Source organism: Perognathus longimembris, chromosome 1 (genome assembly GCF_023159225.1).
Source record: "Perognathus longimembris pacificus isolate PPM17 chromosome 1, ASM2315922v1, whole genome shotgun sequence".
In the NCBI taxonomy this organism is placed as follows: Eukaryota; Metazoa; Chordata; class Mammalia; order Rodentia; family Heteromyidae; genus Perognathus; species Perognathus longimembris.
This window is the reverse complement of record NC_063161.1, coordinates 152,772,109-152,798,277: the sequence shown is the minus strand read 5'-3', so window position 1 is coordinate 152,798,277 and position 26,169 is coordinate 152,772,109. Positions and strand designations below refer to the sequence as shown.

At 35.5% G+C, this 26,169-nt stretch overlaps 1 protein-coding gene across 3 annotated transcripts in view; it reads left to right on the top strand.

The window, feature by feature from the left end:
* Positions 1–26,169, top strand: part of LOC125348602 (spermatid perinuclear RNA binding protein) — a 99,659-nt gene that overhangs the window by 56,327 nt on the left and 17,163 nt on the right. For all 3 annotated transcript variants that reach the window (XM_048341984.1, XM_048341976.1, XM_048341967.1), the window contains exons 6-13: positions 5,773–5,864; positions 6,382–6,477; positions 7,544–7,655; positions 8,260–8,357; positions 8,535–8,646; positions 18,617–18,709; positions 19,092–19,291; positions 24,633–24,791. In XM_048341984.1, coding sequence (XP_048197941.1) covers positions 5,773–5,864; positions 6,382–6,477; positions 7,544–7,655; positions 8,260–8,357; positions 8,535–8,646; positions 18,617–18,709; positions 19,092–19,291; positions 24,633–24,791 — 962 coding nt within the window. The remainder of the gene's footprint in view (positions 1–5,772; positions 5,865–6,381; positions 6,478–7,543; positions 7,656–8,259; positions 8,358–8,534; positions 8,647–18,616; positions 18,710–19,091; positions 19,292–24,632; positions 24,792–26,169) is intronic.

Genomic DNA, 26,169 nt, shown 5'->3' with positions numbered 1-26,169 from the left:
GCTTTGTGCTTTGGGGCAAGTTTCTTTATTTTAAAATGTGGATAATAAAAACCTTACAAAGTTATTCAGAGATTGAGAGAATTTATATAATATGACTTGTATAAAATAATTGCTTAGTGTAAATATTGGTAGTCACTTACTAAGGAATCATAGTACAAAATTATCTACTGCCTTAATATGAGAGTAATGTGTGTATTGCAGTCTAGAGACCGATACCTAAACATAGATAACTCAGACACCCATTAAAGTTTAGTATTAGACTCAGTCAGCATCCCGTGTTTTCTGTAGTGTTAATAATGAGCTGTTTTATTGTTTAATGTATGATCTCTTGAGGGTAGGAAGCTTTCCCTGTCCTTGTCCTTTATCCATAGCACCTAGAATAACCTAATTAAATGACCAAAACACTACATTCAAGTGTATAGAGTGAATAGATACAGTCAGCATATTGTTGGATTAAGTAGAACTGTCTAGTGTATAGGGAAGAAGCATTTAAAATGGGTAGCATCTCATAACTCAGTGACTACATTTTATTGAAGATCCAGTTTTGTTAATAGTTTTATAACCTGTGTGTCTACATGTGGTAAGAATTTCTCATATGTGATTTATTAAAAACAACAACAGACAAAATCTTCACAACAGCCCTATAAGGTAGATATTGCCCTGTTTTGTAAGTGAGAAAAAAATCTCACATCTTGCTTAGTTCCTCTGACTCAAAAAGTCTGGTATGCTGTTCATTTTCCTATTCCTGTCTGGGGTCACTGCATGAACGCTTTAGCTAATCTATCCATTCTGATTATCACATACTCTCAGCTTCTTTCGGTGCTTGTGATTTCAAATCAGAAATATGTTTTCTGTTGGGGATGATAAATCATATTTTTAAAAAATTAATTTGAGACCACAAGAGACTCTTGGCTTAAGACCAACTTCTGAAATTGACAGAGAAGTTGTCTTAACATCCTTTTCCACATATTGGTGCCAGTATGAATTTGTGTCTCTTCTTGGCAGTTCACTGGCAAGTGTCATTTTAGAGACAAGGCAGTAGATTGTTATACTCCAGAAATCACAACTAGGATTCTGATGATGTTGCAGACTTTGTTTTCCTGCCCTCCCCAACTAAGTGTGTGGCTTCCAGAGCATATTAGCATAATTATACCATTTTACATTGGCATAATATTAGCATAAATTGTCAGAACTAAGCTCTGTGGACTATTTTATTGCTACATGTACCTGTCCATGGCATTGGATCTTAATGTCTTCTATGGACAGTGGCTTGGGGAATAATGTCTTCTTTCCAGAAAACTTAAAGGAATTGAGAGTGAAGGGGCCACTAGGATATTCTTGAGTGTAACTTCTAAGTTCTGTTAGCATAAGTTTAACAACTCAGCATCATCTAGATTGTTCTGGGACCCTGTCATGAAACCTCCACTCATTTGTTTTGTCATTGAAAAATATAACTTCTATTTAACACAGTCAACTTTGGTTGACTAGGCTATTTATTTTTTTTTAACAGAGGCAACTGATTAGCTTGCATTTGAGGCACTGAGAGAAACTGACCAACATTTCTTGTATGGTGTGATTCTGTTCACTGATATAACCTTTAGTTAAATAAGCAGGTTTAAACATAATAGACTACAGTGTTCCTTTTGTTCAGAATGTTGTATGTATCTTCATACCCTGATGCCAGGTTACTGAGTAAGAAAGTTATATTTTTTTTGAGGGGGGGGGGTCCTGGGGCTTGAACTCAGGGCTTGATTGCTGTCCCTGAGCTTTTGTGCTCAAGGCTAGTGTTTTACCATTTGAGCCACAGTTCCATTTCTGGCTTTTTGGTGGTTAATTGAAGATAAGAGTCTCATGGTCTTTCCTGCTGGGGCTGGCTTTCAACCACAATCCTCAGATCTCATCCTCCTGAGTAGCTAGGATTACAGGTATGAGCTACCAGTACCCTAAAAGCTATTTTTCTTTGCTTTGGTATTTTTGTCAACATTCTGTAGTAAACTCACATGTGATTTCTTGCCTGTTTAATTGGTCATTGTAGGAAAAATGAAATTATTCACAGTTCTATTGTTTCCTACTAATGACCCAAATGTATTTTTATCAGAAAAGGTTACCTCTATAAAAAAAAGTGAAATACCAAAAAAAAAGAAGAAACACCTATATTGAAGTCCAGAAGTATTGTTTGAGGTTCTGTTACCAGAAGTGGCAATGTTTTTCCAGCAACGATTCTCTGATTGTCAAGTTAATGAAAAATTTAGAAATCAAAGTACATAAAGCTATGTATTAAGCATATAGCGAACTAGGGAAGCTGGGTACAACAGTATCATTTAAATTTATATAATTTAATATAAAAACCTTGAAGATAAAAATTATAATTTTATCTCCTCTGCTGTTTCTTATCTCACGAGTATTGAAACATTTTGGGTCTTTTGACTATCAGAGCATGAAGAAGAAACATGGCCATTCTGGTGGTGATGTAAAGGGAATCTATTGCAAGACTTCTGTTCAGTGCTTGTCTCTTTCATCTCTCTTTGGTATAATCTGTTGTCTCCAAATGTTGACTGTCTGTAGCAAGTTGATGTCTTGACTTTATTATTATTTTTAATAACAGTTTGTTGTTCTAAACTGAGTTTGAGATAAAATAATTTATCAGAATATTTTTCTCTTGTTCCCAGTTACAAATACCTGTGTTACAGGCAGAGTAAAATATTTATATGCTCTGACCACTGGGTGAAATATTAGAAAATACAAGAAGACTTTTGGCTTGCCTTGTCTTTTCCTGTTTTAACTTGCTGTATTTCATTTCTCTCTAACCTTGTCTCCCTCTTCCTGACATTCCTACTTTGTAAGATTGTAAACTAAAACTTGGCTTGCTTTACTGTTAATTTAAAAATTGGAATAGCAAAAAATAAGCAAGATTCATGCCTTTCATTTGAGTTACGCTACTTACCAGTCAGTCAACCTTTGACATGTCTAACTTTTAAGAGATTCTAATCATTCATTTATAGTAGTTTGTTTTGTTGTATGAGTTTTACACAGATGCTTGTATTGACAACAATTAACCATTTTGACATTACAGTATTAAAATAAGTTGTATATTTTGTGTGTCTCTGAAGACAAAAAAAGAGCAAGCTGCAGGAGCGAGATTACCTGTAATATCTATAGTATATTTGTTGTGTTTATAAATAAATCCACGTTAATAGTTCTTTTAGAAGCTTCCCATTTTATAAGCAGAAGGAAATACCATATAGTGCTTTTTGCTTGAAGAGGTTAATGGGAAACAATGCAAGTATCTGCTGTAGAGCTTACTTGGTCAGAAAATAAGTGGATAGCACTTGATCCTTAAGAGTATTGAAGTAAATAGAATCTACAATTCTTTCTTGCCACTAGGCCATATCCCCAGCCCCTACAATTCTTTCTTAGTAGATTTGTTTTCCTTTGGGCATTATAACTTCAGGTTGAATTAGTGATTTTTTTTTTTTTTTTTTGAGAGGGTGGGTTGGGACTCAGGGCCTAGGCACTGTCCTTGAGCTTTTTGGCTCAAGACTAGTGCTCTACCACTTTGAGCCACAGCACCAGTTCTGGTGATTAATTTAAGAGCCTCACAGACTTTCCTGCCTGGACTAGCTTCCAACTGGGATCCTAAGATCAGTAGCTAGGATTACAGGTGTGAGCCATCAGTACCTGGCTGATTTTTTTTTTTAATCCAGTACAGTAAACATTGAACTTGTCATAATAGAGTCTTGATAACTATCATACAGCACACACACACACACACACACACACACATGCATGTACCTAGTATGTGTTTATCACCTAGCCCATACACTTGTATTAGAATGATACTGTAATGAGAATACTGAGAGAGGAAGAGTTGGTGTGTTCTTTTACATTTAGGAGAGGTCTTAAGAGAGAATTATATATCTGACTTAATTAAGTTAGACAAAGTTTGTTGCTTCAGAAAACCATTTGTATATTGTATGCTTCTAAATAACATATCAAGACTTGAAAAATACTTAAAAACACACTTCTTGGTAGCTTAGAAGAAACAGTCTGGCCATATAAACAGATTTAAGGTCATGTGACACAAGTGTGTCAAGTATGGTTATCAAGTATGGTTATTATATGTTTGAATTTTTAATGTTGCCATGAGCCATGTGAACCAAGTTCAAGGCAATCAAACAGTCTTTTAGTTACTGGTTTTTGTTTTTGTTTTCTTTCTTTGTGTGCCTGTCCTTGGGCTTGAACTCAAAGCCTGGGCATTTGTCCCTGAACTTTTTTGCTCAAAGATAGTGCTGTATCACTTATGTCACAGCTCCATTTCCAGCTTGTTGGCAGTTAATAGGAGATAAGAGTCTCATGGACTTCTTGCACCTGGCTGGCTTTGAACGTGAGCCTTCTCAGCCTCCTGAGTAACTAAGCTGATAGGCATAAGTCACTGGTACCTGGCTTGGTACCATTAAAAAAAATTATTTTGGTTGTTGGTCCTGGGCTTGAACTCAGGGCCCGGGCACTGTCCCTGAGCTTCTTTTGCTCAAGGCTCTCACTCTTACCACTGGAGCCACATGGCCACTTCTGACTTTTTGTGTTTATGTGGTGTACTGAGGAATAGAACCCAGGGCTTCGTGCATGGTGGGCAAGCACTCTACCACTAAGCCACATTCTCAGCCTGATATTTTATTTTATTTTTTGTGCCAGTCCTAGGGCTTGAACTCAGGGCCTGGCCACTGCCCTGAGATTTTTTACTCAAGGGACTTGAGCTACAGCTCCACTTTGGTTTTTTGGTAGTTAATTGGAGATAAAAAAGTCTCACAGACTTTATTGCCTGGGCTGACTTCCAACTGTAAACCTCAGATTTCAGTCTCCTGATTACAGATGTGAGCTACCAGTGCCCAGCTGAATTATATTTTCTTTTTTTTTTAAGGAATATGTAACTTGAAATGTATTTCAATTTATGTTTGTAGTTTTAATAATTTTTTTTTTTTTTTTTTTTTTGCCAGTCCTGGGCCTTGGACTCAGGGACTGAGCACTGTCCCTGGCTTCTTTTTGCTCAAGGCTAGCACTCTGCCACTTGAGCCACAGCACCCCTTCTGGCCATTTTCTGTATATGTGGTGCTGGGGAATTGAACCCAGGGCCTCATGTATACAAGGCAAGCACTCTTGCCACTAGGCCATATCCCCAGCCCTAGTTTTAATAATTTTGATTCAGAAAGAGTAATGAGAGAGCTTCAGGGTTACTCTTGAATTCTCATCAGTGGTTTTCTAATAGTGTTTATTTTGTTGAATGAGTGTAGTGAGTTGCAAGTAAATTTCATTTTGCATATTCAGTATGTCCCAAATTATTACTTGGAAGTTTTAATTTTACTTAAAAATTTATCAGTGATCAGAATGCCTTTGAAAAAAAGATGTTACTGCTACTGTTCCTAGATCTCCCTTTTTTGTACTCTACCAAAGGAAAAAGTGCTGTGTACTTATTTTGGGTCCTATGATGTTATACATGCTTATTAATAAGATCCCAGATTGTAAGAAACAGTGGTCACTTAATTTTTAACTAAATGAATCCCTTTATGCTTTTTGTACTTGTACATGAATCCTGCCTTGACGACTTTAAACAATGTGTGCATATAATTTAAAAAATAACAAAGGTAAATCATGAAAATTTCTGGGAATCTTATTAGTTCACTCAGATTCTGTTCTTTTTATTTTTTATTGTTCGGTAATTTCAGAGGACTTCCTTTTCAAATTGTATCTGTCTCTCTTTATCCCATTTACTATTAGAAAATGTTTCGATGAAAGATCCTCCGGACTTATTGGACAGGCAAAAATGCCTGAACGCCTTGGCGTCTCTTCGACATGCCAAATGGTTTCAGGTTGGCCTTTTGTTATTATCTTACTGTTATTCTAGCCTTGTGCAGGTTTCGTTTGGAACACCTAGCACTTACGAGTGTCTGTGTGCTATATTTAAAATGGGGATATTTTCTAGCTCATAGGGTTGTTCTTGGAGTGAATGAATCAATTTAGGATCAAATGCCTAGTGTAGCTTTTATTATAGTTAATGATGTTTTATCATCGTTCATTTGGCTTAGCACTCTGAACTTTTGAGTGGTGGCTTGTAAAATATAAACATAGAAAAGCTAAAAGTTAACATAGTAGTTGCTTGGAATGGGGCTGCCATGAGGCTACAAGAAGAATTTTTAAATTGCACTTGAACATCTGCATTTTTGGAACACAATTTACTACTTTGATAATTTCATTTTTTTTGTTTACTTGAAAACCTTGAATGATTTACTAATTACTATTGACTTTAAACAACATATCCATGATTACTGTGCTTAAAATGAAGAATGGATTTCAAAAGGGATATTGGAATCATTTTGTTTGTTTTAGGCAAGGGCAAATGGATTAAAATCATGTGTAATTGTCCTCCGAATTCTGCGAGATTTGTGCAACAGAGTCCCCACATGGGCACCATTGAAAGGATGGGTAAGTAGTTAAGTGTGGTTATAGACAAGTTCTGAAGCTATAGCAGTGGAAATCCTGTAAAAAGGATATTAATATATAATGACACTAGCTAAGGGAAGCATTATGTGTTTTAGTCCCAGAAAAATTTTACATCTTTTTATATGAATTCTATTTTTAACTTGTTTCTTATACCTTATCCATGTTTCAGAACCTGATTTTTTTTTTTTCTGACAGAGGTTTTATAGCTTTTAGAAGTGTCTTTCTGTCCTCATCTCTGTACTGATAGTTGACTAAACTATTGGACAACTGGTTACCTACTGTCTGTGAAGGCCTCATTGGCTGGCCTTTTCAATGTATCGCTTATTACAGTGGATATTTATGTAATAGCCTAGTATAAGGAACCTGTAGTTCTGTTTTCTCTTTAAGTGAATAAAAATAAGTTCATGTTAGTAATTAAAGTAATATAAAGAGTATATTTAACCAGATTATATCATTGAAATTGACTTAATTAGGAAATTATTATGCCTGACTCAATTAAGGCTACAATTTAAGAACATTGTAAAGCAATTCAATTCAAATAAAGCTGTCAAGAGTCATCTATAAAGTAATCAACAACATTACTTTATTCTGTAATTTTCAATTTATTAAATATGGAAATTCGTTCTTTATTTCTAATTGTAATACTTGGGGCAGGTTGTCTGAAATTTTGTTCTTTTATGATGTATTTATAGTTTAAGTGCTTCCTGTTAAATGGGATTTAGATAGTCTGGATTTGTACATTGGCTAGTTACTAGCTATTACTAACTTACATGAAGGCTTGTTAATCTTTGTTAAATTAATTAGGTGGTCATAATTTCTTTATGTAGCATTAATTTTTTGTTACAAAAGTATCTTCAGAAAATGTCTCAAAAATACTTGATTTAAGAAATTGATTGGGTTAAAGATGATAAAATGTTAGCAGGCCTTAAATGTTAAACTGTGTTTATGTTTTTGGCTTCCCTTATAGATAGAAATGTCAGCTCACATTTAACTGGAATCCCTTTTAACACTTGGTGCATGTACTAATTTGTAATTTAATATCTTCTAGCCACTAGAGCTTATATGTGAAAAGTCTATAGGTACTTGTAATAGACCTTTGGGCGCTGGGGAGGCCTTGAGACGAGTAATGGAGTGTTTGGCATCTGGAATACTACTTCCTGGTAAGGGTTTCAAACTCTGGAGGCAGAAGAATCAGAAAAACCTAATTTTAGTTAAATTGTCTACACATATATTAAATTTGTTCTCTGCATAGGAAAATGACATGTAGGAGTTTTTTTGCTTGGAAATTTAGCAACTAGAATGTTTGTGTGTTGGGAAGGCATAATAAAGCTTTTTCAATAATTATCATTTATGTTTTATATATACTAACATAAAGGGTACTAATAGAGATTGTGTCTGTTATGAATTTGCCGTATCTAGAAGTCTGAATTTGAAAATGCTGGTATTTGTTTAAAATGTATGAATTTAATTCTGTTTGCAGTTTGTGTTAAATTTAGAAAAGTTAAATTTGGTCTCATTTTCCATATATAATCCTTTTAAAGGTTGCACTGTTTCTAAATTCTCCTGAGTAAGACCCATTTTTGTTATTAGATATACAAGCGAATTCCATTATAAGATAAGGACAATTAAATGTTAATATTGAAAATGAAAGTGAGCAGGCTTTATTTAGCTCCTGGGTTTTTTCCCACTCTTTATTGTGTCATTTTGCTGAATTCTAAACTCCATTCTGACCGTCATTTGTATTTTTCCTTGTCTTTGCTAAAGGAGGTCCTGGTCTTCATGATCCTTGTGAGCGAGACCCAACAGATGCTCTGAGCTATATGACCATCCAACAAAAAGAAGATATTACCCACAGTGCACAGGTAACAAGACTGGAAAACTACTGTGATTTTTTACAAAGACATCAAAACTATTTTCAGAATCCTTCTTACATGCTCCTAAGGACTTTTGCCATCATAATAGCATTTAATGAATGTCTTTTTAGCTAGACTCATGAATGGCCATTGAAATCTGATTAAGTAAAATATTTTATTCTTTAGCATGCGCTTAGACTGTCAGCGTTTGGCCAGATTTATAAAGTGTTGGAGATGGACCCCCTTCCCTCTAGTAAGCCTTTTCAGAAGTATTCCTGGTCAGTTACTGATAAAGAAGGTGAGTGTGAAAGTTTTTATTTTGTTGGGGGTTTGCCTCTTATTAGAGCTTAGAGAACTTAAATCATTGTTCATCCAAGCCCTCTTTAAGAAAATTGATTGCTTTTCTCCTGACCTAATAGCCCCATCAGTGGCATGAGCTTGTAATAATTTGTTCTATGGTTGTCACCAGGTTTTGTTACTGTAAAGACTAAGGTACCATACTTTGAACTTTGATCTAAGAATAAATTATATAAGCTAGGAGATATTGGCACTGTTACTGATGATGTTGATGTTCTTACTCATATTTGGAAATATGGGGCTGGGAATATGGCCTAGTGGCAAGAGTGCTTGCCTCACGTACATGAAGCCCTAGGTTCGATTCCTCATTACCACATACACAGAAAAAGCCAGAAGTGGGTGCTGTGGCTCGAGTTGGCAGAGTGCTAGCCTTGAGCAAAACGAAGCCAGGGACAGTGCCCCTGGACAGTGCTTAGGCCCTGAGTTCAAGCCCCAGGACTGGGGGAAAAAAGTCACACAACATATTTGGAAATATGTATGTACATGCAAAATATACACACACATACATACATATATATACACACGTGTGTTTTGCTAGGTTTTTAACTTTTCCTTAAGCTTTTTCCTCGGCTTGCTTGTTTGGCTGACACTACTACTTGAGCCACACCTTTATTCAGCTTTTTTTCTGGTTATTTTGGAAGTGGAGTCTTATGAGTTTTCTGTTGAATGGGCTTTGAACTGAGGTTCTCCAGCTCTCAGCCTCCTGAGTAGTAAGTATTACATCTTCAAGGGCCCAGCTTACATGGAATCATTATGTAACAACCAAAAAGAAAACAAAAAGAAGAGAAAAGCTTATTGTAAAATTTAGTACCACCTTCTATTTGTCCTGGCTTAACTTAAGTTTTAGCATCAGAATGACCTGGACTCATCATGGCTATACTACTTAACTAATTTAGGTCTTGAGCAATGGGTTTTTATCTCTCAGTAGAGATCGTACCATTTTCTTGCTTATTCGCTGTTGGCAGCTTAAAATGTCTCACTCAGGACCTTTAATATAGCAGATGCTCAGATGTGAATCTATTCATTCTCTACAATGTGTCACAGAAAACATTTTTTTCCCTCTTCCTTTCATGTTATACTAGAAGGTAGGTATTTAATACCAGATATTCTTTATCATGAGGTAACTTACCTCCCACAATTGAAACTATTCTAAAAATTTGTGTGTAACAAAATTAGTGCAGTTGCGCAGTTTGTTTAAACAACAGAATTACAATAGGTCTTGAGGCTTATTCAGGGAATCGAACTGTTTCTTGTTTGACCAACAAGATCAGAACTATTTCATACCTGAGTATGGTGGTGCATACCTGTAATCTTAGGACTCAGAAGGCTGACAGGATGATTTGGAAGTTTGACCAGCCTAGGTTGCCTAGCAAGACTTATCTCAAAACCAAATCCTATTTCATAATATTAAGGCATTTGTCATTTTACTTAATACTTAATTTGTTCATTTTTTCTTTTCTTTTCTTTTTCTTTTTTTTTTTTTTGTTTTGTTGATTGTATGGTGTAAACTCAGGACCTGGGCACTGTCCCTGAATTCTTTTGCTCAAGGCTAGTATTCTTACCACTTTGAGCCACAGTACCACTTCCCATTTTCTGGTGATTAATTGGAGATTAAAAATCTCATGAACTTTCCTACCTTGGCTTCCTTCGAACTGTGATCCTCAGATCTCTTCCTCCTGGTTAGCTGTGATTACAGGAATGAGCCACTGGTGCCTGGCTTATTTTTTATTATTTGTAATATTTTAGTTTTTAAGGCATACAAAGAACCCATAAGCTAGAAGGTATCACCATTACTGATCAATTTTAGTACCTACTTTTCTGACATTCACATATGAATTCTTGCCTGTAGTTCTTGATGACTCCAATATAGATTTCTTTTTCTTCTCTCAAACTCTGATAGCCTAATTTCTTGACTATTTCTTCCACAAACACTTTTATCATCTACCTCATCTCAGCTACTTCTTCTGTGGACATACCCTAGACCTGTCTTCAGCATTAACAGTATCAGATGTACCCTTTCCAGAATTGTATTTTCAAGAGTTTCACTTATTAGCTTACTCTAGATTACTCTGTCGAATACTCTTATTCCTTAAACTCACCATTGATTTTAATTACCTTAATCATTTCATGGTCTTATATCTTTTACACTGCTTTTGTTCTCTGGCACATCATTATGACCCCTAGCATATACCTTTACTTTTGGTATCATGTCTTCCAAATAGAAGTATTCTAAGTTGTCGAAATCCTGAAACAGGTTGCTGAGCAAAGTTTGGGAAAAACACTGGTGAGTCATCTTGTTTGATCTCCCTTTAAGTCGTTGATACTAAAACCTCACAGGGACTATTTATGTTGTCTGGTAATTCTCTATATAAATTTGAAGTTACTTATGTTTTGAAAGTACTTCTGTTTTCCTAAGTAACTTTTTTGAAAAAATAGACTGGCATGTATATAGTTTAATCTGTTGCTTGGAGTATATTTCATGTGTATTTATTGTTTTTATTATTTTTTGCATTGAACTTTTTCATTGTCAAGGCGAAGTGAGAGGGATTACAGTCATATACATTAGGTAGTAAGTACATTTCTTATACAAATAATTACCCCCTCCCTCATTTCTGCCCATATTCTCCCCTCCCCAAACCCTCCCCCCAAGTAACTTTAACATCTCCCATTTCACATCTCTGCCACTACCTCTTCTCCTCTGATAACTGCTTTGTTTTCTCTTTTGTCAGATTAATAGCTACTGGAGATAACATAACATTCTTACCACTCCTATCAACCTTGTTGTATGTACTCATACTCTTGGCTTTCCTTCTCTTACCTGTAGGCAACTGTCCAGCTTCTTACATAAAAAAGATCAGCCTTCTCCTTGTCCCATTTATTACATTCCCTCCTGCCTGTCAGTGGACATCATTCCATCAGTTATTTCATCTCTTACAACATAGTTTCTCCCCATCTATTGAGTCATTTTCATCAGTATAGAAACCTGCTATAACAGCCCCTATCTGAAGCAAACTCACCTTTAATTTTACAGCTCCCTAAAGCAGTCCCATGTTTCAGTTCCCCTTTAGACCAGGACTCTTGGGGGAAAAAAACAAAAAAAAAAACCCCGCGTATTTCTCCCCTGCCTCTCTTCCCTCACTTTCTGTTCTCTTTTGAACCTGTTATATATCAGGCGTTCTTACTACTCTTCTCACCTATCATCTAAGGCTTTTCTGTTTTCACATTCAGGAGTCGGGTTTCAGTCCTTTTGTAGCCAGGTTTGCAGCAACATTCATGTCTATCTATCTATCTCATCTATCCATCCATCCATACATCCATCCATCTACGTATCTATCTACTACCAGAACTAGGGCTTGGACTCAGGCCCTTGGGCAACTATCCCTTACCTATTTTGCTCAAAACTGGTACTCTTACTGCTTGAGTCACAACTGTTCTTCTGGCCTTTTGGTGGTTAATTTAGCTCGCTTTGAACCACAGCCCTCAGATCTTAGTTTCCCTAATAGCTAGGATTACTGATGCCCAGCTACAGCAGCTTTATTATTTTTCTTTTTTAAGTTTGTGGTATTAGTTCTCAGAGCCTGCGTGCTGTCCCTGAGGTAATTTTTGCTCAAGACTAGTGCTATAGTACTTGAGCCACAGCTTTACTTCTGACTTTATTTGATGGTTACTTGGAGATAAGCTAACCAGTGCCTGGCTGTGACAATTTTTAACACAGTCAAGTATCCCCCCCGCCCCCCATTTATTCTGTTGGAATATTTAAATATAGCATAAATTAAGAAGGTTAATTCCAGGTGCCATTAATCTAAGTGCCATTGCTTAATGTGCATACAAATGAGGATTTTTACCCCGAGTTTCTACTTTGTTTTGCTGTTATCTGAAAACTTGAGTTATATGAGTTTTATCATTTGGCTTTAGGCCTAGCACTTGGTCTTTTTTTTTTTTTTTTCTTGCCAGTCCTGGGGCTTGAACTCAGGGCCTGAGCACTGTCCATGGCTTTCTTTTGCTCAAGGTTAGCACTCTACCTCTTGAGCCACAGCGCTACTTCTGGCTTTTTCTGTTTTTTTTTATGTGGTGCTGAGGAATGGAATCCAAGGCTTCATGCATGCTAGGCAAGCACTCTACCACTAAGCCACATTCCCAGCCCATTTGGTCTTTTAAAATAAATTATTTTTGCTCTGTGAAGGCATATGTATTCTACAGTTAGTAATCATAATTTCTTTACATTTCAAGTCACATTTGTTCATTGTGCTGTTTGGATCTTAAATGCTTGTACTTTATGTTTATATGTATATAATACACATATGATGGATATTTGCTCGTTATTCTTAAGAGCTCTGTTACTTTCCACTGTAGCTTTGTGTCTTTCTCCCTTGCAGGTCTGCCATTTGACAGCTTTTGTTTTTCAGTTGTAGAATTTTAGCCCCTTTGAATTTCTTATTTTCTGCCATAAATTCTTTTCAATAGTTTTTTTATAAGCATATATTAGTTGCACAATGCTTTTTTGTTGTGATACATGCATTTAATATATAATGTATTTTGATAAAAATTTTTGCTGTATTATTATCTTCTTGTTCTTCTCCACTCATTTTTATATAATTCTTTTTTCTTTTTGTTTCAATACTGGAGCTAGAACTCAGAGCCTCTTGCTCTTGGCTTTTTTCACTCATGTCTGGCTCTCTACCACCGGACCCATGCTTCTGTGTCCTGCTTTTGGCTGATTATTTGGAGATTATAGTCTCCTGGATTTATCTGCTGAGGCTGACTCCAAACCTTGATTCTAAAATCTCAGTCTCCTGAGTAGCTAAGATTGTAAATATGAGGCACTGGTGCCCAGTGTTATTTTAATTTGCAATTTTAATGGAATTCATGAAATATTTTTTATACATTTCTATTTTTATACATGCATATAAAATATTTTGATTTGTTTTTTAACTAGTCCTGGGGCTTGAACTCAGGGCTGGGGCTCCGTCCTGAGCCTCTTTATACTCACAGCTACAGCTCTACTGCTTGAGCCACAATGACACTTCTGGCTTTTTCCATTTATGTGGTACTGAGGAATCGAACCCAGGGCTTCATGCATGCTAGGCAAGTACTCTTACCACTAAGCTACCTTCCTAGTCTATTTGTTTTCTTGATAGACGTTCATGACAGGTGAGATGAAATTTTAATGTTTTAGAGATCTGCTTGTCCTTTCATGTCTAAAGATGTTGAATTTTTATTTATTTATTTATTTTTTGCCAATCCTGGGGCTTGGACTCAGGGCCTGAGCACTATCCCTGGCTTTTTGTTCAAGGCTAGCACTCTACCATTTGAGTCACAGCGCCCCTTCTGGCCATTTTCTATATATGTGGGAATCGAGCATATATGTGGTGCTGGGGAATCAAACCCAGGGCTTCATGTATACAAGGCAAGCACTTTGCCACTAGACCATATTCCCAGCCCAGATGTTGAAAAATTTTAAAAATGTATTTATTGGCTATTTGTACTTCCTCATTTACTCATTTATTAATTGGATAATTTGTTCTTTTAGTGTTTTTTTTTTTGAGCTCTTACATATCCTAGATATTCTTTGTCTGATTAATAGCTGGCAAAGATTTGTTTTTAATCTTTCTATAGACTGTCTCTTCATTCTGGTAAGAGTTTCTTTTGATGCGTAGAAGTTTTTTATTTATACAATTGCATTGTAAAACTTACCCTTATTTCCTGAGCTTTTGGAGTCTTTGAAACTTGTTTCCTGTACTTATTTTTCCAGTTGTTTTTCCGTAGTAATTTCAAAATTGTACATCTTACATTAAGACCTTTGAGCCACTTTGAATTGATTTTTTTTTTTGTGTGTGTGTGTATGTTAAGAGAAAGCAATCTAGTTTCAGTCTTATATATGAGGATACCCAGTTTTCCTAATGCTATTTGTGGAAGAGGTTATCTTTTCTCCAGCATGTATTTTTGGTGTCTTTGTTGAAAACCAGATGGTTGTAGCTCTGCAGGTGTATTTCTGAGTGTTTCTTTAATGTTTCATTGGTGTACATGTCTGTTTTTGTGCCAGTACCAATGCTGTTTTTGTCCTTATAACTTTGAAGTATAATTTGAAGTCAGGTATTGTGAGACTTCCAACTTGGTTCTTTTTGCCCAGAATTGCTTCACCTGTTTGAGGTCTTTCCTACTTCTAATAAAGTTAGTTTTGACAGGTTTTTTGGGATCAGTTTCTTTTTTTCTGCTATTATTTCCTGTTTGATCACAGCATTGTGTCTTCTTATCTGCCTGATTATTATGAGTGCTGGAGATTTTAAGGGAAAAATTGTAGAGAATTTAAAGCTTAAAGTAATGTCATTTTATTTTATTTTGTTAGTTGTAGAGCTTGAACTCAATGCCTAGGCGCTGTCCCTGAGTTCCTTTTGCTCAAGGTTCTACCACTTTGAGCCACAGAGCCACTTATGGTTTTCTGGTGGATAATTGGAGATAAGATTCTAACAGACTTTCCTGCCTGGGCTGGCTTTGAACCTAGATCCTCAGATCTCAGCCTCCTGAATAGTTAGTATCACAGGCATGAGTCATTAGTGCCTGGTATAATGTTAATCTTTGTGTAATCTTTTCTGCCAAATGGAATTTGCAATCCTAGATCATTTTAATGTGGTTAGATACCAAGATGATTTGAAACTAGGGTTCAGAATTTGTGAGGTTTGGACTGTTATGTAGCATCTCACACGTAGTATGGGGGTTCACCTACCTTTTCTTCTTGGTGATTTTTAACTTCATTCAGCTTTTGACTCATGAGATCTGAAGTCTGGTTAGTTCTTTGTGACTTATTCCATATTTGGAAAGTATAGAAATACTCTTTATAGTTATTTGTGAACTGTTCCTGTTCTGTGTTTAGATAATGTTCCTAAGAGAAATGTGCCTATCCAAGGTTTCTTTTACTTCTATTTCTACCTTACAATTGTTCATTTATTCCACATTTTGTCTGGATTTTTTTTTTTTTTGTCTTTTGTAAGACCAGGCCTTGCTATATGGACTTCAGGTTATCTCTGAACTTGTGATCCATAAGAAATCTTTTCTGATTTACTTATATTCACATACTAGAAGTGGTACTTTGGCATTTTGTCAATTAGTAGCACCAAGGTTGAAGATTGTTGCCTTTTATAATCAATCTCTTTTCATCATCTGTTGCCACCAACCATTTCCCCAGTTTGCTAAGTAGTTCACTCCTTTTTCTGGTCTATATCAAAAGGTTGCCTCATCAGTGATACCTTTCTGACTTCTCTAATTGTTATTATGTAAAAGAGCAATACCTTTTCTCCTTAAAAGAGTCCCTCTTATTGTTCTTTCTAAGTCTAAGCTGGTTTTGTTTTTGTTTTTCAGTTGTGGGCCTTGAACTCAGGGTCTGGACACTGTCCTTGAGCTCTTTTGCTCAAGGCTAGCACTCTACTACATTAAGCCATAGCTCCACTTCTGGTTTCCTGGTAGTTACTTGGAGTCTCATGGACTTTCTTGCCTGCACTGGCTTTGAACAGAGATCCTCAGATTTTAGCCTGCTGAGTAGCTATGATTACAGGCATGAGTCAGAGCGCCAGGCTGTGTGTGTGTGTGTGTGTGTGTGTGTGTGTGTGTGTGTGTGTGTGTGTGTGTGTGATTAATTGGAAATTAGTGTCTCTTGGATTTTCCTTCCTTGGCTGGCTTTGAACTGAGATCCTCAGATCTTGGCCTCTTAAGTGACTAGGCTCACAAGTTTGAGTCACTAGCACCCAGAAAATCTAGGCTCTTTTATAACAGGATGATTGTTCCCTGGTATTCAGTGTTTAAAATAATTTTGTGCATAGTAAACACTGAATGTGTGTTATTGAATGAATTTATAACCAGAATGAAAAGGGCTTTCACAGTGTGCTTATAAAAGGATTAAATAAGTTAATGCATATAAAGATGTGCCAGGCACATGGTAATACTCAAAACATTATTTAAGAAATTGTTGCCTCAAAATGAGCACATCTCATTAGTATACTATAAAGGTGAAAACTCCCTGCTTTTTTTTTTTAATCGTAAGATCATTTTCCCTCGAATTGCTGTTACTAATAGCCCCAAACTTTTCACTTCTCTTCCAATAGCTGAGATGGTAGGATGAAATTGATTCTATAAAATGCTATTCATGTAGGTGGTAGATTTAGATACTAGATCTGTACATTTATGATTTTCAGTCAGTCATGGAGCTTGCTTTTATTAATGACATAATTCCTTTAGCTTTTAAGGACTGTATTCTGGAAGACAGGCACACTCAGTACTTCTATGTAATGCAAATAAAATACAACCCTAAGCAGATTTACCTTCTGTTAAGAGACCAGCAGTCAAAATTTATTGACCTGAGTGGTAAATATTGACCTAAGCAAACACCAAAGTCAGTGTTTACCCTAGGGGACAATAAATCTTGGTGATCAGAAAATACATAATTTTTCCAATATTATTACAAATTCTCACTCTCTAGGTACATTTGGAAATCTTGTGGCATGTATTTCTTGGGCATCACTTTCCCTAGGTAAAAATCTTACAACTACATTTTAAAGTTGAAGACAGAATTATTTAACATACTTGGACAGGTTGATGAGCTTCTCTCTCTTCCTTTGCCTCCCTTAAACTTAGATAGCAAAGCTTCTGCCTTATACTTGACAGATGTATTAAGTGGCTATATTGTCTAAGAATTTGATTAATTTCAGTTAGTTTTTGTTTCTTACCCATTGTTATTTCTTGTTTCTAAATTTTGTGTTTTTTTTTTTTTTTTTTTGCCAGTCCTGGGGACTTAATGACTGGGTGCTGTCCCTGAGCCTCTTTGTGCTCAAGGCTAGTTCTCTACCACTTGAGCCACAGAACTACTTCCAGCCTTTTCTGAGTGGTTTATTGAAGATAAGAGTTGCGTGGACTTTCCTTCACAGGCTGGTTTTGAATCATGATCCTCAGATCTCAGGTTTCTTATTAGCTAGGATTATAAGCATGAGCCATCAGCTCCTGTTGAAATTCTTTATAAAATAGAAAAGGAGAAAATATCTTTGAATTTCAAAAGAACCTGATAACATATGTTCAAAAAATGAATACATATATCTATATTCTATATTTTTGATACCGCAGAAATTGTTACAAAGTTGATATAAGATAAAAACTTAAAGGAAGAAATATTTATAAATAACATCTTGGATTAAGATTTGAGGTTTGCAGAAGATAATCAGATTTGATAATTCGATTTAACATTAATGTTTAAAATTTATGCATATGATAAATTCTCAGTTTTAGAAACATTAGGAAAGATATAAATAAAAATAAATCCTACTAAAAGGTGACTACTTGTAATATTTTGGTACACAGCTTTTCAGATTTTCTTTTTGTCATGTACATAACAGATGTGAATATATGCTATTTCAGTCTGTTTGGGCTACTGTAATGAAACACTGAATAATTTATGAGTGACAATTTTGTTGCTCACACAGTTCTGAACATTGGAAGTCCCAGGTATAGGAGATTTGGTGTTTGATGAGGGCCTGTTGCTTTCAGATGGGGCCTGCTGTGTGTCATAGGTAGACTAGAAAAACTACTTCAGGACGGTGCCCTAATGACCTCCCACATTTCTCCTTTCCCAACACCTTTGTATGGAGGATTAAATTTCAGCAAATGAATTTTGGGAGGAGAGAAATATTTAGGCCATAGTCTATATGTAGATATTTGTGTATAAGAATGAATAAATGGGAAAATACATATGTACAAAGTGTTACTTTAAATTGTTTCAGTACAAATATTTTACATTTCTATATTACAGATATGGCAGTTTAAATGGCTCTGTGGTTTTTGTTGTGCTTCCTGAGATTTTTTTACCTCAGCATATTAGTAAGTAGGACCATTGTTTTGACTGACAATGAAGCTTTCATATATTTTTTTAGGTGCTGGGTCTTCAGCTATAAAGAGGCCATTTGAAGATGGGTTAGGGGATGATAAAGATCCCAATAAGAAGATGAAACGAAACTTAAGAAAAAGTATGTAAAATCTTCAACCATATCAATGTGAACTAGAAAGGATTAACAACCTTACAAAGCAAAATAAAAAAATGAAGAATATGACTTGGAGTTTTAAGAATAGATGTTAACTGAGAAATTGATCATTGAACACTCCTCTGGTGTGTGTTTGCTTCATTGGATAATAAACATTGATACTGACAAATGGAAATTAATATATCAGTTTTATAATATATGAGCATAAGTAATTTTAGAGTACATAAGGATTTAGTTTGTGTTTTTTGAAATTTTTATTTAAAAATAGTAAAAATCGTAGCAATTAAAAGGAGACTATAAATGTGTAACCTAAAAGCAGGGTTTTATTTTTTACGTTTCTGATCTTATTTCTCTTTCTTTTAATTAGTCCTGGATAGTAAAGCAATAGACCTTATGAATGCACTAATGAGGCTAAATCAGATCAGACCTGGGCTTCAGTATAAGCTCTTGTCTCAGTCTGGCCCTGTCCACGCCCCAGTCTTCACAATGTCTGTAGATGTGGATGGCACAACTTACGAAGCCTCAGGACCATCCAAGAAAACAGCAAAACTTCACGTAGCAGTGAAGGTACTGTATTTCTTTTACTAACTAAAATGCCTTGTTATTTTTATCTGATTAAAAAGTACTTATTTTTCTTTAGTCAATTAACAGTATCTTCAGAATGTTCCTGAGAGTAACGGAAACTTTTGTCACCTCTGGATCACAAAATGATTTTTTGTTGTGAAATAATTCATGCTGACTTCATGAAATTTAGAAAATAGGGGAAAAAATTAAGAAGAATCAATTGTATATTTCCATGGCATTAGCTCATTAATATTTGTATATATTTTATTTCCAATCTTAATCTGTTTTGTTTAGCTTTTCAGTTGTGCTTATGATGTACATGTAATTTTATGCTCTACAATTATTTCAGTTGGTATTTCATTAATTTTATAAGTAATTTTAATGACTATGATTAATATGATGAGAATGCTCTATTATTCAAATCTTTCCCTATCATGGAATATTTTGTTATGTCTATTTTTCTGTCATAAATAAATTTGATAGTATCTATGGACATGATGCTATTTTATACTTCACAATCTTTGTATGGGGAATATGTTCTGTTAGACCAATAAATCATGCATGTAGATTTATCGAAAAGTATCCCAAATGAAATGTCTCTGGACATTTAACCTCTTATAGAGTAACACCAACATGTCAGAGATCATGTACACCGGAGATAATTTTCACTTAGGAAAATTTCTGTCATGTAACAAACAGTATGGTAGAAAAAGTTGGATCTGTTTTGATAGTCATTTTGTTTGTAACTATTATTAATGTAGATTAAACTCTGTTGTCATTGTCTTAGATATTAGGAATATGGTAATAAAATAAAGTTTGTACTTAGGCAGTTTGCATTCTAATGAATATATGGCACAGAGACAGCACATATATGTAAACAAATAAGTAGTTGTCATATATAAAAACAAGTATATAATTATCAGATTAGAACAAGTCTGCAAAATAGTAAAGTCATACAAATGCTGAACAATATTCTGCCTTGTTTACAAAAAGGGTAACTAAATGATAATTGAAAGTATGAGTTTAAAATGAGTCAGAAAATTCAGGACTAAGGTTACAACTTATAGTAATTGATCTATACTGTACTCTTGATAATGAGAGCTGAATTCTGTAGAAAATGATAGATGAAGTTTGTGAAGTACAGTTACAGCTGTTTTGATGTAAAGACCAGATGAGCTTTTCTCCTTGCCTTGATCTTCACCAAAAAAAGACCTATGAGTGATAACTGTTAAAGGCATCTATGATTTGATACACATAGTCAGTTACAATTTGTAGGATTTTCTTTTTTAGTAGGGGAGTAAATTTTGCTATGTAATAGGTTAGATGCAATTTTTATTTGATTCAGTGATACGTTTTTATAATATAAGGGATTTTTGTATGCTGGTACTGGGGCTTGTGTTGGTACTAGGGCTTGAACTCAGGCTGGGCACTGTCCCATAGCTTTACTGCTCAAGGTTGGCATTCTATCACTTGAGCCACTGCTCCACTTTGAGCTTATGGTGGTTAGTTGGAGATAAGAATCTCACAGATTTTTCTGCCTGGGCTGGCTTTGAACTGCCATCTTCAAATCTCAGCCTCCTCCTAAATAGCTAGGATTAAAAGTGCAAGCCATTGGCGCCCAGCCTTTATTACTCTTTTCTAAACTTGGAAAATCCATAAAGAGTGAAGTGGAAAAAAAAATTCCTTTAGTTCGATACAAAATTGAGGTTGCCTTCATTGGGTGTAAAATCTTTTTTTTAAAATATATATATTTTTTATTATCAAACTGAATTACAGAGAGGTTACAGTTTCATACATTAGGCATTGGATACATTTCTTGTACTGTTTGTTACCTCGTCCCTCATTCTGGGTGTAAAATCTTAATTCAGTCTTTTTACTTTTCCATTTAGTGTGAATATTTTTATATATAACATGTGGGAGACCCCATCTTTCTTTGCTCTTCCAGAAGTACAAAAATTTTAAACAAACTATCGTAGTTAGTTGTTTTAGGTGTAGGTGTTTCTAGTTTCACTGCTTTACAATAATTTTGATTTTGTTGTCTCCTAAGATATATTCTAAAGGTAGACTTCATAGGCTAAAAGGAAAGCATATTTGAATAAATTAATTGAAAAATATATTGAGAATACCGTTGTATGCTAGACATGTATTACCAGATTACCATCCATAAAGGCTATATATACCGTAAATTCCAGTTCAACAGAGTTTTACGTCCAATATGTTCATGAAAGTAAGACCTTTAGATAAAACTCTTTACAGTCCTAACTTAGTAGCTTGATGGGCCTGTTAGACAAATTACACCAGAGAATCAAATCAAAACAGTCAGAAATAGGTTCCTCCGCTTACTTGGTATGGCTACCCAACAGCTGGCATACCAGAGTGCTGGAAATTAGAGGCCAATTTGCCCCTTCCCCCCCCCCCACGCCCCCTCTTTTCCCTGAGCTTCTTTTGCTTAAGGCTAGCACTCTACCACTTGAGCCATTGCTCTACTTCCAGTTTTTTGGTAGTTTAGTAGAGACAAGAGTCTTACAGACTTTCCTACTGGGGCTGGCTTCGAATCTTGATCTTAGATCTTACCTTCCTGATTAGTATGATTACAGGCATGAGCCTCCAGTGGCTGGCTCTTTTTCCATTTCTTTATCCTGGCATCTATCCTACACAAAGGATACCTTTAGGGACATAATCTGCTCTATTCTATGCAGAGAGCTTTAGTCTTTGGAAAAGGATAGGAGATAAGGCTCTTCAAGAGTCACCAGTTATCCTGAGAATCTGATATCAAACCTCTATTCCACAGAAGCTATGGATATTAGTTTCTTTTGAGTAGAGAGCCATATGTATTTTCACTCCTGGCCCCCAGTCTTTGAAAGTAACCTTTCTCAGACTGCTCTCTTCCAGGAAAAAAGGATATCTGTTTCCGGTCTCCTGCCTTCTTTTTTCCTGTTTCTTTTCTCTCTCTGTGTCTCTGTCTCTCTCTCATTCCTATATACACGTAAATATGTATACATACATGTATATATGTATGCATACATGTATAACATGTATATATGTACAAGCATATGTATAATGCACATGAGTATACTTATGTATGTGTATTGTACATATGTACAGGTATATATACACACATATATATGCACGGGGTATATATGCATACATATACAATTTCTGGCATTTAGGTTTTAGCTTTTAGCCTACATTGTTGATGTTAATTTTGGATTGATGTATTGTCTGGGATGAGATTTCTCAGGGCGAACATAGTTGTAAGACTCGGCAGAGAAGGTGTTCTCTTTATAAAATTTTGATGAGCTTTAACCAAATGATGTAGTGTACTTAGTGTAAACTTTCAGAATTTAAGATATTACGAAAGTGTTCTTGGCTTTACTCCCAAAAAATACAAATTATTTATTTATGATTTAAATGCCAAGCTCCCTGTATATAAATTGGATGAATTAATTTCTAGTTCTCTTGGTACAGAGTTCCACTTAAGCCCTTTTTTTTTTGTTTAGAGTAACACTTTTATTTATATTGGCAAAATCTTTAACACATAATGCTATTGTCTATAAAGGCTTGTCATTCATGTGGCTATAAGTTTTTTTTTTGAAACATCTATTTTTTTTCTCTTTAAAAAAAAGTTTGGTGGTACTGGGGTTGAACTCAGGGCTTTGTGCTTGCTGTATAGATGTTCTGTCCCTTGAGCTGTACCTTGCTCATGTTATTTTTGAGCTAGGTTTCTAACTTTTTGCTCAGGGCAGCCTGGATCCTGATCCTTCTATTTTATGTTTCCTACTGTATCTGGAAAGACAGATATACACCACCATACCCAGATGTTCCTTGAGATGGAGTCTCATGAGTGTTTTGCAAACCGTGATCCTCCTAATCTCTGTCTCCTGAGTAGCTATAATTATAGATGTGAGCCATTAGTATCCTGATGACATACTTGTTAAGCATAGTTGGTATAATAGAGAAATAGGAAATAACAACATTGCCTGCTTTTTTTTTCTTGATCTGTTGGGGTTGATCTCAGGACTTTGAACTTGCTAAGCAGTGCTCTACTATTTGAGCCACACTGCCAGTCCTCGGTTTTTTGTTGTTGTTGTTTAGTTATTTTTTGGGGTAAGTTCTCTTCTTTTTATCCAGGGTGGCCTCAATATTCAGTTCTTCCACCTATACCTTTGACTTAATTGGAACTGCAGGTTTGTACCTCTATGCTAAGTTTTATCTGTTGAGATTTAAGGTAACTTTTTGTCTTAGCTAGCCTCAATCTGCCTTCGGAGTAGCAGAGGTGACAGATATGGAGCCACTGTACTTACCTATGGCATTACCTTTACACTCTATCAATTTAATATAGCTAAAAGTTATAACATGTAAGGACCTTTGGGGCTTATCTCTGTATCCTCTGACATGTTGCTTTATTGTCTGGGGATGTAGCTCAGCAGTGAGCAGGTGCATGGCATGTAAAGGCTCTGAGTTCAGTCTCCACTAGTCCAATATAAAAATAAAGTTTTAATTGGTAAATTACATCAATATCAACTTATTTGGAAGGAAATGTACTAATAGATATATTTTCTTGTGGACACAGACACATAACATTGCTCAAAATATTTTATTTCAGTGAAGTATGAGAAATCCTAGGTATTGAATAGGAATCTTGAAGTTTGAGCATTGGAGGTTGCCATAAAGCTGTCAAGCCTTGAGGGGAAGGATGTAGATAGAAGCCACAACTTGTCCCTTGATCACTTATTATGCTGAATAAACCCAGATACTGAATCTTTACTTTGAAATTTCAAATACAGTTTAAGTTGAAAGCATTGTTGGTAAGTAGAACACTTTAGATTTTATTTTGTAACTAACAGGCAAATTCTTGATTCCCCATTCTGGGCTAATTCCTTTTAATGAATAGAGTATGGAATTAAGAGGTCAGCTTGCCTAGTTTCCTGGTTTTTCAATTGGAAGTTTAAGGCCCAGAGAACTATCGGATTAGACTCTAGGGTCTTTCCTTTCTTAGTCCAGTGTACTTTTTTCAGTGTGCTCTTTGACTTTCCCCATCATTTCATTGTTTAAACCCGACTTTGTTCTTTATTTTCTCTACCTCTCATGAACCAAATGAAATCTAACCTCAGGTTTGAATTTCTGTCACCTTGTATTTAAATGTAATTACTTTGAGGAGGACTTTCTCTATTTTCATACAGTGCTACCTTGATACTTAACCTATAATTTATAGGTTTTTTAAAAAAAATCTTGCCTTTTCTTGGTGTTTTATGAATGTTATAACTATAAACTTTGCCCTCTCTGTGATCACTAGTATCTCAATAAAACTGAGTAAAATTATACCGTAATGTAATTTTCATAGGTATTACAGGCAATGGGATACCCAACAGGCTTTGATGCAGATATTGAATGTATGAGTTCCGATGAAAAGTCTGACAATGAAAGCAAAAATGAAACAGTGTCTTCAAACTCAAGCAATAATACTGGAAATTCTACAACTGAAACCTCCAGTACCTTAGAGGTAAACTTATCTATTTTTCCCCTTTAAAAAAAGTGATATAGGGGCTGGGAATATGGCCTAGTGGCAAGAGTGCTTGCCTCACATACATGAAACCCTGGGTTCAAGTCCCCAGCACCACATAGATAGAAAACGGCCAGAAGTGGCGCTGTGGCTCAAGTGGCAGAGTGCTAGCCTTGAGCAAAAAGAAGCCAGGAACAGTGCTCAGGCCCTGAGTCCAAGGCCCAGGACTAGCAAAAAAGAAAAAAAAAAAAAAGATATATGTTCATTGCTGAAAATTGAAGATGTAGAAAGAATAAATGAAAAGTCAAGAGTATATATAAACTTGTATATTGTAGAGGCAGACATAATATTTTGCTTTATTTCCATTCAGATTTATCTACTGAATATTTTATGAAGACAGACGAGTTTTCATGTTTTATATCTTGGTTTTATATGACGTAACACTAGAAATATTTGTCAAAATAACTGCATGTTGTACAACATACAAGTAAATATACCCTAATTTTACTAGTATTATCTTATTACTGGCTGTAGATACTGCTTTTACAATTACAATGTATCAATTGTATCAACAATAACCAGAAGACAAAAGAATAAAAAAATCTAGTGGAGGAAATTTGGGATATTTGAAGTCTATGCTAAACTAGTGTATTTATAGGGGACATAGGGCCATCATTTAGTTGGTTCAGCCTTGTTAGAAGACCTAGAATGTTCCTCAGAATATGAGAAGTCCTGACTTGTGACCTTATCATCACTGATAATAGAATTGGATGAAATCCAACACATTAGGAGGAGAGGGGGTTCATTGAGTCCTGTTTACAGCATTCTTTATAAACAAAATTGGCTCTAGAATTACAGCAAGAGCTTATTTTTTAAGTTCTTTTCCCATTGTTGTAATAATAAGTATATATTAAGGACTCAATAGACTAATTCTTTTTAGTCCATAAATCCCTTTCATTGGTATCTGCTTAGCTTATATGCTGTAGATGTTGTGTTCAGAGCCTGGGAAAGAAAGGTAAAAAGATAGGCTTATAGCACCTCTTAATTACTGTCATTCCAAATTAATACAATGTGAAATCTCAAAGGAGACAGTGGTTGTGTGACTGTCACACACATGCACAGTTAGGTAAAGTCAGAAGCAGTACAGTAAGAGCATGGTTTTACATGATAATTTTTGCCATGTGGGGAAGGGATGAAACAAAAGCATTCTGTGCTGAAAGACAATGAGGTTCAAAGACTTAGGGTTGAAAGTACAAGTTTGTGAAGTGTCACGTAAGCTTGTTCGGAGAGCTGATGAGGTCTGAAGCCTGAGGAGGACATTCTGGACTCTCCTGCAGTGCAGAAGAGAACAAGAGTGGCACTAGCTGTGGAGAGTGCA